The sequence below is a fragment of the Centruroides sculpturatus genome, unplaced genomic scaffold, assembly GCF_000671375.1.
Source record: "Centruroides sculpturatus isolate CEXI.00-Female unplaced genomic scaffold, Cexi_2.0 scaffold17, whole genome shotgun sequence".
Lineage (NCBI taxonomy): Eukaryota > Metazoa > Arthropoda > Arachnida > Scorpiones > Buthidae > Centruroides > Centruroides sculpturatus.
Genome location: NW_019384462.1, coordinates 313,724 through 331,798, shown reverse-complemented (window position 1 = coordinate 331,798; position 18,075 = coordinate 313,724). Strand labels below are relative to the sequence as shown.

Here is an 18,075-nt window from a genome sequence, read left to right as displayed (position 1 = left end):
AAATCCATCACTATTATTAGGGTACCCTATATTTTCTTATCACCTCTCTCTTTCTCTTTATTATCATACATTGGGATGAAAGAGCAATGTAACTTTAAACTTAAGTTATCAGGAAAACTATAATTAAGATTGCTATATAAAAATATCAGACAAGGGAAAAAGTCAAAATGAAATGATTTAATTCTGATTTCTTCACTTGTCTCCTCAATTTTTTATACAGTATTAACTATTATACAAGGTTTGTTTTAAAATTGATTTGTTACTATAATAAAGTTCTGCTTTGTATAAACTTAAATAATATGCACTTAAAATAATCTACCTATCTTTAATTTATAACTAATTTTGTAGTTTACTGGTTAAATGTTGTTGTTATGTTAATTTTCAGCTTATTGTATGTTTATTCTTATGAATTTAATTACCATACTTATAATTAAATATACATTATTACTTTGCATTATATATATATATATATATTGATAATATATGTATGATTAATTAATTAATGTATATATAATATATTATTATTATTAATATACATAGTAATATATGTATGATAATAAATGATTATATATGTATATATAATCATTTCTAATCCAATTCTTGATGAAGTGATATTCTGAGACACTAGACTTTCTGTACATCCATTTATTTAATTCTATATCTTGTTTACATTCATCAGTTAGTATGTGTTTCATATTCTTCACCCCTCCTTGGTTGACTAAAATACATATTGTTATTACATTATTGTACAAATATTATTAGTACATTGTTAAAATTTCTGTAAAAGTTTTGACATATCTTGGTAAATAACTTTATGCCACTATTTTTTTTTTTAAATTACATGAATTGGAATATTTAATCTATTTTCTGTAAATTTTAAACTGTTAAATTGTTTAGTCTTTCTCATGTATATTATTATAGCATTTAATGTACCTTAATAACTTATACTTTTCAACATTTTCCAACTTTCCACTTATGTTTTTACATAACATTTGTTTGATATATGTACTTAATCTTTTACATTATCTGTACATACAGTACTGTTTTACAGTCTCATTTAACTTATTTTTCTTTTTTAATTTTTTGTCTAATTGATATATTTTTCACTTTTTATATTTTACTAATTTTTTATTATCTGATACAAATAATTATCATATTTTAACTTACAGTACATATATTTTCTGTTTTTATTTAATTTGCATATATTTTTTACATGTTTTTATGTATTACTAGCTGTACCCAGCCACACATTGCTGTGGCTCAAAATGTATCTATTATAAATGTATAATACTCTCCGTTGGGGGAATTTCAAAAAATCCCTTCTTAGTGTACATTCTCTTGACATATCCTATTAAAATGCAATCAAAAATGTAAAAAACCACATCTAAAATAGTATAATAGAAGCCCAGTTCTTCACGGTAAGCCTTAATTTTGTCCCTCTCCCCTGTGAGGGGGGAATTTCAACATCTGTATAATATAAAAATGCATGTATTCGAATGCAACGTTGTTTCAAAATTTCAAAGCAATCGGTGNGCAATTTATATTGTAAAATTTTGTATCTCCATCTTTGAATTGATATATTTTAATTATAATTATTTTTAGTTCTATTAAGTTGTGGATAGTTTGATGATAGTTTCATTAATTTTATATTTTAGGTTAGAACTGGTTCTGTAATTACTCATGGAACTAAATATTTTATATTTTGCAATAAACCTTACAAGTTGCAAGGGATAATAGAAACTGATGACAGTGAGAATTCTATTGTATGTGAAAAAAAACAATGGCATCCAAAGCCTGAATGCTTACTTGGTATGTAATATTAAAAATTTGCATAGTTTTATTTGCTTTATGTAAATTCTTGTAAAAGTTCATTTTTGAAAAATGTTATTACTTATTTTTCAAATGAATGAAAAAAATTCTTTATGTACTGTCTTTATAAGTTGTTTTTACAAAATATTTTATAATTTAAACGAAGCTGAAATATACACAATGAATTTAGAATATATTATAGTATTATAATTATAATGCAGTTTATATTAATAATTTTTAACTAATTTTTTCAGATTTATAGTTTCATTGCCAATTTTGAACTTAAGTTTTTCACTATAATTATTTTTAAAATAGGAACTATTAAACCTTAACAAATCATTTATTTATTTGTTTATAAGAATTATGCAAGGCAATAGCAATTAGGCAAAATGAGTCTTTCCAAATAATAACAATTAGCCCAAAACAAAACAGAAGTAAAAACCAAAATATATAACACAGCAGTAATATAAAAACAGAGATCTTTCATACAATATTGTTTGTATTTGTAATAATTAAGATATAGTAGGTCCTGTATGTTTATGACAGAGTCGATAAATCTCTAAAACAAGGTCCTCTGAGATATTAAAAGTCTTGTGCTTTCCATATGGTTGGGCTTGCCCTTCTGTTGGCTCAGAAAGTTCCAATTACAAAAACGTGATACTTGAGATACATCAACAAGAATTCTTTTTCAAACTCAGATCCTACTGTACCTACAAAAGATACATAGCTAGTACAACCAGCTATCCATGCCACTATTCCATCATCATTCACCACCACTCCTCTTTCCAGCATGACTCTTACAGTTATCACTGGGGAGGAAGTATGTGGCTGACAAGAGCACAATACTGACCAAAAAGCTAGAAGATAATAGAACAGGGAAAGAGCTGGCAACACCACTTTTGGATCTTCCCAGAGGACAAGAAGGACAAGTTTGACCATGTGGCCAGTGCAATCCTAACTTTTTTAATGTATTTTTTTTAATTTTGTTTAAAGAACAAACAAAATTTTTAAAAACCTTTTTGGTCAGTGTTGTTGCTCATGTTGGCCACGTACATGTTGTGGCTGTACTGGACACAGACTTTTGTTGAAGGCTCTCAGCTTGTATAGGAAGGTAGGAATGTCCATTGGTATGGAATTGTCATTCAGTAAGTCAGCTGGGAGTCTGATAACTTCCATAGGTTAGTTCTGCAGGTGTTCTGTTATGCTCTGGGATTACATATGATCTCACTGTCAGTCTGAATAGAACTGTTGGCAGGGCAGTTACCCAATCATCTGCTACATGGGCTCTTAATGCTGCTTAATTTAAGATGCAGTGCCAGTGTTCAATTATTCCATTAGAGGCAGGGTGGTAAGCTGTTCTTTTAATGTGGTGGATTCACAGCTGGCACTCAAATTGTCTCCCATGATCTGTCATGATTTTTGGGGGAATTCCAAAATGAGCTATCAATGAAAGTATTGCATTGGTGACAGTTTTTGCCAAAATGTTTGGCACTGGAACTGCCTCAGGCCACTAGGAGAATCTGTCCATCATAGTTACTAGATAACTGAACCCCTGTGGGGAGGCAAGGGTCCAAGAATGTCAAGATTGATGGGAAAACCAGGATTTGACAGGTATGTGCCAATGCTACTGGTTGTGTGTTTCCATACCTTGGCATGTTGGCAGGAAATACATATCCTGGCCCACTGAGAGATGTTTTTTCTTAGTGATGGCAAACAAAGCATTGAGTTATGAGATCCGCCAAACCTTTTATCCCTAGATGCGCGAGATTATGTATAGCATTAAACAGCGGTCATTGAAATTTTTCTGGAATGAATGATCGGATTCTCCCATTTGATGAGTCACGTAGTTGTGCTTGATTTTTCAACTGAATGCTCTAAAAGTTGAGAGAGCATGTGGTTGACTTGAGTAGCTTGGTTAGTTCCCTGCAGTTCACCTGTGCAGCAGTGATGTCCTCCAGTGTGATTACTGACGGTAGTGCAATGGAGTTGATTCTCAAGCATGCATCTGCTGCAAGGTTCTCGGAGCCAGGTAGATATCTTTTGTTGGTAGTAAGTTGCCCGAACAGAATATATGGTGACAATATAACAGAATAATTGTCACCATATATTTTGTTTCTTATATGCCATCCAATTAAGGGCCAGTAAGACCAAAATGCATTTTGGTTTAAGTGAATTAAGTTTTGCTGGATGTGTAATAAGTCTGTTCATTAGTCATAATAACTAAGTAGTTTTTATAATTAACATGAATAATTGTTCTAATGTGTGAGGATGGCATTGAGTCAGCTTTATTTTCAAAAATCTCCATACATTTTCTATCTAAGACAGATCCAGGCTTGATGCTGGCCATAGGAATACATGTATATGATTAGACTGCAGCCAGGCTTTGGTTTTCCTAGCATTGTTCATTCAGATAATGGGATATTAAAGTATTCCCTTGCCACTTTTTTAAATCTGTTATGGAAACTTGCTTGTTTTGTGAAATATAGCATTGAAAGGATTGTAGTTTTCTTCCTAAAACTTTTCCTTGACAAGTGTTTCCCTTTTCTCAAAAACATTTGATGATTCCCTGGACTATAGACTGAGATATCTGCATATCCTGTGCAATACTATATCAAAAGACTCCTTTATACTGTGGTTGTCTGCCATGTTGGTTTTGTATAATTGTATATAAAATAGGAATGCCTTTCTTCTTTCCTGTAATTCTTCTTTATTCTGTCTGTAACCCTTTCCTGTCACATGACAGAAGCTTTACTGTTCATGGGTCCTGATTGGGCTAGTGTCCAAAGGGGACCTGGGGAAACCATGAGTGGACGAGAGTCACTTTTGGGTTTGCCACCTACATGATAGGTCAGGTGAGAGAGACCGAGAGACAATCTATGAGGAGTCAGGCCTAGGAAGATAGAAGGAGCGAGAGGGTCAATATAGACCACATGTGGACAGTGATCCAGAACTAAGTAAGTGAGTCTTCCCATAAATGCTCAAGGACCTGCCTCAGCACATATGTAATAGTGACTGTTTGTTAATACCCTGGATGTCAACAGATTGGATATTCACCATCCACGAAGTGTAAGGTTTGCCGACGTTGAGAGGGAAAAAGTCTATCTCACGTCAGAATGAGCCTAAGGGAAACCGCGTATGTAGGCGGTGGCGAAGGAGGCAAATGACGAACAAGATAAAACCCGTTTTTTACAAGATAAAACCCGTTTATTTGTTCGAATTCATGCTTACATCGATAATGGACAATTCCAAAATCTTGGTGCTCCTGGGAACGGCGAAAGTTCGTGATCTCGGTCGCAGCTCGGACGGACGAGAAAGATATCTGGACGAAGTAGAAGTTCGTTGCGGCGTCCTCGGTGATCGGCGGATGCACAGCACAAATTTAATCACCACTGTAGGGTTAATCCGGAGGAGACTCTCTTTCGACCTTGAAGTTCCGATTTTTATAGTTTTTTCCCCACTGTTCGCATTTCGGATTGGTCCCTCGTCCCATTCCTCGCTTCCCAATTGGTCTCTCCTTTGTCTCCAGGTGCAAGACGAAACTTTTTCGGGTCGCGGGAAAGGTCCGATTCGAGGTATCCATCCGATACCTCTTTGTCGACTCTGCTCGATGACTGTTTATAAAATAATAACACCTGCACTCATAACTCAGGCCGTTATTTACCATTTTTTGACGTCTAAGAATTTAACGATCATTTTCACCTTTCACCTATCAAAAATTTCTCTATTTTTTTGTTCGAAAAGGTTTATTTCGGCCAACATTTTATAGACACGCGAGTCAAAGATCTACCTGTTTATGAGTGCTCGTGTTAGAGTTTGTCTTCTGCTAAGACCTTAACAGATAATTGACACATACTCGAACCATTCCGAGTCTCATTGTTTACATTTTGTGTCGTGCAAGAATTTCACGGTTTACTCGAGTTCGAACCTCGTCTGGGAACCCACAGAAGCAATCATAGTTGACATTACCCCAGTGTCAGGACTCATCGATCTAAGCTACTGATAGACCCTCCTTCATCTTTTCTTTTCTCTTCTTAGTTGTAAGTAGTAATAGTATTAGGTTTAAATTGAATTGTCATTGTCTTAATTTTAAGCTGAACTGTATATAAATCAATTGTCGTGGGAAGTTTAATCCAGAGCGGGGACTTAGTACATATATATACTTTTACTTTTGTTCCCTGTAACGGGCAGTCCAACCTCTGTTACCTCATTTCGTTCAATAAAATACGATTGACTGTTGTTTGCATCATCTTATTGTCATGTATTTCTCATCATTTTCACAATACTTCTGGATAATAATCTTCCTGATTGGTTCTGATACCTCTCACCTTACCTCTCACCGATTTTCACAGACATTAATATAAATTGCTAAAGGTGACTTGCCTTTTATAAGCTAGATGTGTGACAAGAAAAACTACAAGAAATTCCAGAAAATACTCCAAAAATTCTTTCTCAATGAACTTCATTGTAATATGTTGCCAGATGGTTGCAAGATTTATTTAGCTGTGTATTCCAAACTAATAAAATCCAAAGTAGTAAGTTATTGGAATGAACTTATTTATTTACAAAAGGAATTATTTAGAGTACTTGGTTTAATGTCTATGCAAGGGTTTTTAAATTTTGTAAATTTCTGAAAGTTTTAATGGTGAAAAAAGTTCATTGTAAGCAGGATTGTAATTCAGGCTTGATTTCTTATATGGCTATTTATTATTGATAAAAATTATTTTTAAAATTGGTAAATATTGTTTTTTAAACTAAAATAATAATATTGTTTTAGATATTAAAACTCCTAGCCCAATTGAATTTTCTGATGAAGATACTGTTATAGATGAAGTTAAAACAACTGATATTGCTAAACAAGAAGCTACATTAACTATAAACAACACTTTTATTGAATTGAATACAAGCAATACAGAAGAAAAAAAGGAAATAGATTTAAGCAATTTAAATTCATTGAATAAATGCATATATCAATCATTAGATGATAATTTAATAGCTTTTTTAAATGGAAACAGAAGAATTAAAGCAGGTTATTTTGTTCATGATACACATCTAAAATTTGGTTGTTCGTATCCTGGAGAATATCGTTTAAGAGGGCCTATTGAAAGTAAATGTGAAAATGGAACATGGGAACCGTATTTACCTTCTTGTCATTTACCAACAAAAGGTAAATTAAATTTATTATGTATTATAATGTATAAAAGTTAATAACTTACATACTAAATATGCAAATTAGCATAATTTTTAGACACCACCAACAACAACCCTCCNAATAATTTTATAAAAATAGTGGTAGATGAAAACCAGCAGCTGTAAATGATTTATAAAAAATCTACAATTAAGCCAATGTTATTGAAAACAAAAGGGTCTAATGGTATAAAATAAAAACATTAACATTTAAAAAAAATTTTAGCATTGTTTTGTTAGGCAGAAGAAGAAACTGAAATATCTGAAATAGAACATACTTTAAATTGCAAATGAAACATGATTAAAATGTAAAGTTTGGAAATAATTTAAGAGGTTTTCTGAAATAATTTTATAATTTACTATAAAAAAATGAATCACAAATTAGTTTGCGTAACACTTATATTTATACTACTATTGAGTGTTTTCAATAGTTTTGTTTTCAAATCTATTTCATTTTCTAAAAAATCTTTAGACTCATTTTATCAACATATGATTAGACAAAGTATGGAATTAACAACTAATTTAAATTCAGGATTAGCAAGTTTCTGTTCTACCATTTTTAAATTGGATGTGTTTATGCACAATTTTATACCAAAACTACTATGCATATGTAGCTAGAACTATTTCTAAGATTATCAGCACAAAACCTTTCTCACTAATTTCTAGCCTTATTAACTGGAGTACAAACGTTTTCGGCCTTCTTAATAGGCCTTCCTCGGGTACACTGTGGAGTGTCAGTTAGAAGAAGTTTAAATGCTGCCAATGTTTACCCAGGTATCGTCTTACCAGTGATGTCATCGTCGATGATAGGTATACGATACCGAGGGCGAAAAATACATACTTTTGGTAAAGAAGGGAGGTGTGCAGATAGGATACTTGCTAAAGTTGGGGAAAAAGATTTTAGAGTAAGCGCGCTACGTACAGGAGATGCACAATCACAACAGGGGGTTAGTGGGGAGTGACGTCATGTGCATCTCCTGTATGTAGCGCGCTTACTCTAAAATCTTTTTTCCCAACTTTAGCAAGTATCCTATCTGCACACCTCCCTTCTTTACCAAATGTATGTATTTTTCGCCCTCGGTATCGTATACCTATCATAGACGATGACATCACTGGTAAGACGATACCTGGGTAAACATTGGCAGCATTTAAACTTCTTCTAACTGACATTCCACAGTGTACCCGAGGAAGGCCTATTAAGATGGCCGAAAACGTTTGTACTCCAGTTAATAAAGCTAGAAATTAGTGAGAAAGGTTTTGTGCTGATAACCTATACCAAAACAAAGTGAGGGTGGGCCTGACAAGATTGTGAAATTCAGCTAAATTAGCATGGTTAATAATATATATATTATAAAAAACAATAATGATTCAAGTATGGTTGACTAATTATTGTTATTGTACCTGGAAGTAGACATTTTAATGAAATTATCAAAGAATTTATAACAGCAAAGAACGAAGGATAATTTTTTTTTAAATACTGCTAATAATAATTCATAATAATGTGAGATTTTGAAAATAAACAAAATTATTGATTTATGTTTAAATCTATATTACCTGATTATGCAGGGTGACCCATTAACAGTGCCAGATGTGCTATTTAACACCTTACAACTTTTTTCTATGGAAGTTTGTCAAATATTACATCTATGTCTACAACTCATCAACAATTTCTGATCTGAAGATGGAGATTCAATGTATTATTGGCAGAATTGACCAAAATTATGCAGCAGTGTCACAAACAATTCTATGCAAAGACTACATATGTGCTGCCAGAGATAAAAAGAATATTTTGGCAGGCACTGTCTTCCACACACAAAAATGACAGCACAGAAATGAGTTGTAATATTACTTTATACTGATATGCATATGTAGCTATAACTATTTCTAAGATTATCAGCACAAAACAATATTTAAGCAATCCCTCAAAGAGGGTTGTATCAACAGCAGAGATGCGAACTCGCTCTCCTCCGCTTGGAAATCATTCTTCGACAACCCCTTGAAATAAATGGACCATCCCACCCTCACCGCATGCAACTGTTAGCACTCTTTTTTACTTTTTTACTTGTTGCGTTTATTTCCCATTCTGCCTTCTAATCGTAACCCCCTTCCCATCCACGGTCATTCGCACGCCTCTTCTTACTGTATTGTTAACTATTTACGGCCTCAACTATGACATCACTCCCCACTAACCCCCTGTAGTGATTGTGCATCTCCTGTACGTAGCGCGCTTACTTTAAAATTTTTTCCCCAGCTTTAGCAAGTATCCTATCTGCACACCGCCCTTCTTTACCAAAAGTATGTATCTTTCACCCTCGGTATTGTCTATACCTATCATCGACGATGACGTCACTGGTAAGACGATACCTGGGTAAACATTGGCTGCATTTAAACTTCTTCCAACCGATGCTCCACAGTGTACCCAAGGAAGGCCTATTAAGAAGGCCGAAAATGTTTGTACTCCTGTTAATACGGCTAGAAATTAGTGAGAAAGGTTTTGTGCTGATAATACTTTATACTGAATTTTTATTTCAGTGTAAAGTAATATTACAACTCATAAATTGTAATATTAAAAATAGTAGCTGTTCAATAAACAATGCATTTTATTTCACAGTTAAATCCATCACTATTATTAGGGTACCCTATATTTTCTTATCACCTCTCTCTTTCTCTTTATTATCATACATTGGGATGAAAGAGCAATGTAACTTTAAACTTAAGTTATCAGGAAAACTATAATTAAGATTGCTATATAAAAATATCAGACAAGGGAAAAAGTCAAAATGAAATGATTTAATTCTGATTTCTTCACTTGTCTCCTCAATTTTTTATACAGTATTAACTATTATACAAGGTTTGTTTTAAAATTGATTTGTTACTATAATAAAGTTCTGCTTTGTATAAACTTAAATAATATGCACTTAAAATAATCTACCTATCTTTAATTTATAACTAATTTTGTAGTTTACTGGTTAAATGTTGTTGTTATGTTAATTTTCAGCTTATTGTATGTTTATTCTTATGAATTTAATTACCATACTTATAATTAAATATACATTATTACTTTGCATTATATATATATATATATATTGATAATATATGTATGATTAATTAATTAATGTATATATAATATATTATTATTATTAATATACATAGTAATATATGTATGATAATAAATGATTATATATGTATATATAATCATTTCTAATCCAATTCTTGATGAAGTGATATTCTGAGACACTAGACTTTCTGTACATCCATTTATTTAATTCTATATCTTGTTTACATTCATCAGTTAGTATGTGTTTCATATTCTTCACCCCTCCTTGGTTGACTAAAATACATATTGTTATTACATTATTGTACAAATATTATTAGTACATTGTTAAAATTTCTGTAAAAGTTTTGACATATCTTGGTAAATAACTTTATGCCACTATTTTTTTTTTTAAATTACATGAATTGGAATATTTAATCTATTTTCTGTAAATTTTAAACTGTTAAATTGTTTAGTCTTTCTCATGTATATTATTATAGCATTTAATGTACCTTAATAACTTATACTTTTCAACATTTTCCAACTTTCCACTTATGTTTTTACATAACATTTGTTTGATATATGTACTTAATCTTTTACATTATCTGTACATACAGTACTGTTTTACAGTCTCATTTAACTTATTTTTCTTTTTTAATTTTTTGTCTAATTGATATATTTTTCACTTTTTATATTTTACTAATTTTTTATTATCTGATACAAATAATTATCATATTTTAACTTACAGTACATATATTTTCTGTTTTTATTTAATTTGCATATATTTTTTACATGTTTTTATGTATTACTAGCTGTACCCAGCCACACATTGCTGTGGCTCAAAATGTATCTATTATAAATGTATAATACTCTCCGTTGGGGGAATTTCAAAAAATCCCTTCTTAGTGTACATTCTCTTGACATATCCTATTAAAATGCAATCAAAAATGTAAAAAACCACATCTAAAATAGTATAATAGAAGCCCAGTTCTTCACGGTAAGCCTTAATTTTGTCCCTCTCCCCTGTGAGGGGGGAATTTCAACATCTGTATAATATAAAAATGCATGTATTCGAATGCAACGTTGTTTCAAAATTTCAAAGCAATCGGTGGAGAACTTTCAGAGATTTAAGATTTTGAACAAGTGAAGATTTACATTTTTTTTTATATAGATTATTATGTTATTATCAAATATATTATTTTTTATGCTTAAATATATACATATATGTATTTTTTTTTATTACTTAACCATATGCTTTGTCTCTCCTATCATTGTTATAGTAATTTGATGCAGTTTTCATTTATTTTGATGCTTAAGTTTTTATTAATTTTATTTTTAATTTTTATAACTTCTACACTATTCTTGAATTTTCTGTTATGTGTATTAAATTCACAATGTAAAAGCTTAGTGCCATTTTTCTCTATGTCACAATTATTTAGTAAACAATGTTTATGAAAAGCAGAATTCTACCCATTATGTTTTAAATCTGCTATGTGTTCTTTTAGACATGTTTGTAATTTTCTTTTTGTTTCTCCTATATAATAAAATGTATTTTGACAAGTACAAGGAATTGAATATACTATGTTTGTTTTTTCATATTTGTTGTTATTTTTATTAATGTTATTTTTTAATTTTTTACATATATGGACTAATTATATATTTAACTTATTAAATATTATGTTTAATTCTTCAAGAAGTCCCTATGTATATGGAAAAGCCATATATTTTAATTTCATGTTTATTTTAAACATGAAATATGAAATGTGTAGCTGTTGGCTCATGAAGACAAACACAGAAGAAGAAAATGAAAGAACAAATAATGCTGTAGATAAAAAAAAATGTTTAATTAAGCTTTGAATTTTCTTTATAGCAGGTACTGTACATTCACAGATGCCAACTCTAGGATCATCTCCTGGCAGTTATCCAAAATACCTGACCATTGGCAGAAACAATTACAGTTTTATAAAGTCACAAACTGATCTTTTCTCTCTTGTATGCCCTTAGACACCTCTCCATTGGTTGAATTGACTCCCTCATCTTCAAGAAGGAAGAATATTAAGGAGATTAGAAAATTTCAGAAAAGATGAAAGGACAAAGAACAGAGAATAATACAAAACTAAAAAAAAAACTAAAATATACTATGCCACATCCATTAATTTTATTCTGTACTATTTCTTTACCCATTTTTCTAGTGTATTTTTAGATAATTATTAAGCATCATTTTCTTCTTTAGATCAATACTTGTCAAATAGAACAAGTAAGCTATTTTGAGGGCATAAGTTACTTGTTCTATTTTTATTTTATTTATACTCTGCACTAAATATGTTATTTTTCATGTATAAAGAAATATTTGATTTAAAATATATTACTTTTTGTACATTTAGTTTTTTATGAGTTTTAAATTCTACTCTGTCTTTTTTCCTTTGTATTATAGTACCTAAATAATTAATTTCATTCTTAATCTCTTCTTGTCTTGTATTTTAAATTTTATATTATTATTTATATTGTTAATTTTTACTTATTTATTTCTTTAATATTAATAATATCATTACCATGTATATCAGACATTAATAGAAATATTTTCAAAGTTAGGTTTCTAGGTAAAACAACTATAAGAAAAATAGCATTTTGTCGAATGATTTTTGTTAAAGTTTGGATATTTTTCTTGTGAGAAGTGAACAAAATATCTTGCTTACAATGTACTTATTGTGAACTAAAATATTTTTGCAGATGATGATGTAATTATTACCATACAAAACAAGAATTTTACCATTTTTCCTGGTAATTTAATTATGGTAGAGAAGAATACACCATTGGTAATTACATGCAATACTGTTAAAAAAGATAAATGGCCTAGACTATTAACTAATGCTTCTAAGCAAGAAAAAGGTAACTTTTTACAATTTAATATTTAATAAATTTTAAATTTTTTATCTAACTTACCAATAAGCTGAAACAGTTGACAATTGGCACTAACACAAACAACAAACACTGTACACTACAACCAACCAATGCAGTATGTCATCGGGCTAGATATTGGCTATAGTACTAATAAATATGGCATTGGTTGGCATGTAGTTTATAATGTATCAGGTTTTAATGTTGTTGTTTGTTCAACGAACACTGTACATACTTATTCCTGCTGATAACATATAATGGACATTACAAATGTTTTTGGTAGCATTGAGAAGCCTTCCTCAGGTAAAAAAGCCATTCCACAAATAGAGCAAGGAAGAACATATTCAAAAATGGAAAAATGTTCCAAACAGAATATGATGCAATTTGGAATTTACAAGCTAAAATAAATGACAAGGTTTACAGATGATATTTATTAATGAATGGCTCTCTTTTTAATGTTTAAACACCATCCTACTTTAAATTTGATACCAAATTTTAAACATCACTGTTACTTGATGTGACAATGCCGAAGGGCCCCCTATACTTTGGCATCACAGGACTGATGGGTCGACATCGCGTCAGCGAAGATCGCAATGACAAGGTTTGTCAGGACTGACACCAACTGTGTCTTTATGGACAGACACAGAAACTGTTATGTTCTCACGTGAATGATTACATGTGTGAGCGAATGGATTCAGGATGGAGGAAGAGACTACGCACCAGAAGTGACTTATGCAGAGANGCCTTCTTAATAGGCCTTCCTCGGGTACACTGTGGAGTGTCAGTTAGAAGAAGTTTAAATGCTGCCAATGTTTACCCAGGTATCGTCTTACCAGTGATGTCATCGTCGATGATAGGTATACGATACCGAGGGCGAAAAATACATACATTTGGTAAAGAAGGGAGGTGTGCAGATAGGATACTTGCTAAAGTTGGGAAAAAAGATTTTAGAGTAAGCGCGCTACGTACAGGAGATGCACAATCACAACAGGGGGTTAGTGGGGAGTGACGTCATGTGCATCTCCTGTATGTAGCGCGCTTACTCTAAAATCTTTTTTCCCAACTTTAGCAAGTATCCTATCTGCACACCTCCCTTCTTTACCAAATGTATGTATTTTTCGCCCTCGGTATCGTATACCTATCATAGACGATGACATCACTGGTAAGACGATACCTGGGTAAACATTGGCAGCATTTAAACTTCTTCTAACTGACATTCCACAGTGTACCCGAGGAAGGCCTATTAAGATGGCCGAAAACGTTTGTACTCCAGTTAATAAAGCTAGAAATTAGTGAGAAAGGTTTTGTGCTGATAACCTATACCAAAACAAAGTGAGGGTGGGCCTGACAAGATTGTGAAATTCAGCTAAATTAGCATGGTTAATAATATATATATTATAAAAAACAATAATGATTCAAGTATGGTTGACTAATTATTGTTATTGTACCTGGAAGTAGACATTTTAATGAAATTATCAAAGAATTTATAACAGCAAAGAACGAAGGATAATTTTTTTTTAAATACTGCTAATAATAATTCATAATAATGTGAGATTTTGAAAATAAACAAAATTATTGATTTATGTTTAAATCTATATTACCTGATTATGCAGGGTGACCCATTAACAGTGCCAGATGTGCTATTTAACACCTTACAACTTTTTTCTATGGAAGTTTGTCAAATATTACATCTATGTCTACAACTCATCAACAATTTCTGATCTGAAGATGGAGATTCAATGTATTATTGGCAGAATTGACCAAAATTATGCAGCAGTGTCACAAACAATTCTATGCAAAGACTACATATGTGCTGCCAGAGATAAAAAGAATATTTTGGCAGGCACTGTCTTCCACACACAAAAATGACAGCACAGAAATGAGTTGTAATATTACTTTATACTGATATGCATATGTAGCTATAACTATTTCTAAGATTATCAGCACAAAACAATATTTAAGCAATCCCTCAAAGAGGGTTGTATCAACAGCAGAGATGCGAACTCGCTCTCCTCCGCTTGGAAATCATTCTTCGACAACCCCTTGAAATAAATGGACCATCCCACCCTCACTGCATGCAACTGTTAGCACTCTTTTTTACTTTTTTACTTGTTGCGTTTATTTCCCATTCTGCCTTCTAATCGTAACCCCCTTCCCATCCACGGTCATTCGCACGCCTCTTCTTACTGTATTGTTAACTATTTACGGCCTCAACTATGACATCACTCCCCACTAACCCCCTGTAGTGATTGTGCATCTCCTGTACGTAGCGCGCTTACTTTAAAATTTTTTCCCCAGCTTTAGCAAGTATCCTATCTGCACACCGCCCTTCTTTACCAAAAGTATGTATCTTTCACCCTCGGTATTGTCTATACCTATCATCGACGATGACGTCACTGGTAAGACGATACCTGGGTAAACATTGGCTGCATTTAAACTTCTTCCAACCGATGCTCCACAGTGTACCCAAGGAAGGCCTATTAAGAAGGCCGAAAATGTTTGTACTCCTGTTAATACGGCTAGAAATTAGTGAGAAAGGTTTTGTGCTGATAATACTTTATACTGAATTTTTATTTCAGTGTAAAGTAATATTACAACTCATAAATTGTAATATTAAAAATAGTAGCTGTTCAATAAACAATGCATTTTATTTCACAGTTAAATCCATCACTATTATTAGGGTACCCTATATTTTCTTATCACCTCTCTCTTTCTCTTTATTATCATACATTGGGATGAAAGAGCAATGTAACTTTAAACTTAAGTTATCAGGAAAACTATAATTAAGATTGCTATATAAAAATATCAGACAAGGGAAAAAGTCAAAATGAAATGATTTAATTCTGATTTCTTCACTTGTCTCCTCAATTTTTTATACAGTATTAACTATTATACAAGGTTTGTTTTAAAATTGATTTGTTACTATAATAAAGTTCTGCTTTGTATAAACTTAAATAATATGCACTTAAAATAATCTACCTATCTTTAATTTATAACTAATTTTGTAGTTTACTGGTTAAATGTTGTTGTTATGTTAATTTTCAGCTTATTGTATGTTTATTCTTATGAATTTAATTACCATACTTATAATTAAATATACATTATTACTTTGCATTATATATATATATATATATTGATAATATATGTATGATTAATTAATTAATGTATATATAATATATTATTATTATTAATATACATAGTAATATATGTATGATAATAAATGATTATATATGTATATATAATCATTTCTAATCCAATTCTTGATGAAGTGATATTCTGAGACACTAGACTTTCTGTACATCCATTTATTTAATTCTATATCTTGTTTACATTCATCAGTTAGTATGTGTTTCATATTCTTCACCCCTCCTTGGTTGACTAAAATACATATTGTTATTACATTATTGTACAAATATTATTAGTACATTGTTAAAATTTCTGTAAAAGTTTTGACATATCTTGGTAAATAACTTTATGCCACTATTTTTTTTTTTAAATTACATGAATTGGAATATTTAATCTATTTTCTGTAAATTTTAAACTGTTAAATTGTTTAGTCTTTCTCATGTATATTATTATAGCATTTAATGTACCTTAATAACTTATACTTTTCAACATTTTCCAACTTTCCACTTATGTTTTTACATAACATTTGTTTGATATATGTACTTAATCTTTTACATTATCTGTACATACAGTACTGTTTTACAGTCTCATTTAACTTATTTTTCTTTTTTAATTTTTTGTCTAATTGATATATTTTTCACTTTTTATATTTTACTAATTTTTTATTATCTGATACAAATAATTATCATATTTTAACTTACAGTACATATATTTTCTGTTTTTATTTAATTTGCATATATTTTTTACATGTTTTTATGTATTACTAGCTGTACCCAGCCACACATTGCTGTGGCTCAAAATGTATCTATTATAAATGTATAATACTCTCCGTTGGGGGAATTTCAAAAAATCCCTTCTTAGTGTACATTCTCTTGACATATCCTATTAAAATGCAATCAAAAATGTAAAAAACCACATCTAAAATAGTATAATAGAAGCCCAGTTCTTCACGGTAAGCCTTAATTTTGTCCCTCTCCCCTGTGAGGGGGGAATTTCAACATCTGTATAATATAAAAATGCATGTATTCGAATGCAACGTTGTTTCAAAATTTCAAAGCAATCGGTGGAGAACTTTCAGAGATTTAAGATTTTGAACAAGTGAAGATTTACATTTTTTTTTATATAGATTATTATGTTATTATCAAATATATTATTTTTTATGCTTAAATATATACATATATGTATTTTTTTTTATTACTTAACCATATGCTTTGTCTCTCCTATCATTGTTATAGTAATTTGATGCAGTTTTCATTTATTTTGATGCTTAAGTTTTTATTAATTTTATTTTTAATTTTTATAACTTCTACACTATTCTTGAATTTTCTGTTATGTGTATTAAATTCACAATGTAAAAGCTTAGTGCCATTTTTCTCTATGTCACAATTATTTAGTAAACAATGTTTATGAAAAGCAGAATTCTACCCATTATGTTTTAAATCTGCTATGTGTTCTTTTAGACATGTTTGTAATTTTCTTTTTGTTTCTCCTATATAATAAAATGTATTTTGACAAGTACAAGGAATTGAATATACTATGTTTGTTTTTTCATATTTGTTGTTATTTTTATTAATGTTATTTTTTAATTTTTTACATATATGGACTAATTATATATTTAACTTATTAAATATTATGTTTAATTCTTTAAGAAGTCCCTATGTATATGGAAAAGCCATATATTTTAATTTCATGTTTATTTTAAACATGAAATATGAAATGTGTAGCTGTTGGCTCATGAAGACAAACACAGAAGAAGAAAATGAAAGAACAAATAATGCTGTAGATAAAAAAAAATGTTTAATTAAGCTTTGAATTTTCTTTATAGCAGGTACTGTACATTCACAGATGCCAACTCTAGGATCATCTCCTGGCAGTTATCCAAAATACCTGACCATTGGCAGAAACAATTACAGTTTTATAAAGTCACAAACTGATCTTTTCTCTCTTGTATGCCCTTAGACACCTCTCCATTGGTTGAATTGACTCCCTCATCTTCAAGAAGGAAGAATATTAAGGAGATTAGA

At 30.8% G+C, this 18,075-nt stretch overlaps 1 protein-coding gene across 1 annotated transcript in view; it reads left to right on the top strand.

Annotated features, from left to right (window-relative positions):
• LOC111620883 overlaps positions 1-13,043 on the top strand; it is a 33,082-nt gene extending 20,039 nt beyond the window's left edge. Inside the window, exons 5-7 of the mRNA XM_023362889.1 lie at positions 1,656-1,809; positions 6,584-6,973; positions 12,758-13,043. Coding sequence (XP_023218657.1) covers positions 1,656-1,809; positions 6,584-6,973; positions 12,758-12,942 — 729 coding nt within the window. The 3' untranslated portion in view covers positions 12,943-13,043. The remainder of the gene's footprint in view (positions 1-1,655; positions 1,810-6,583; positions 6,974-12,757) is intronic.
• The last annotated feature ends 5,032 nt before the right edge of the window (positions 13,044-18,075 follow it).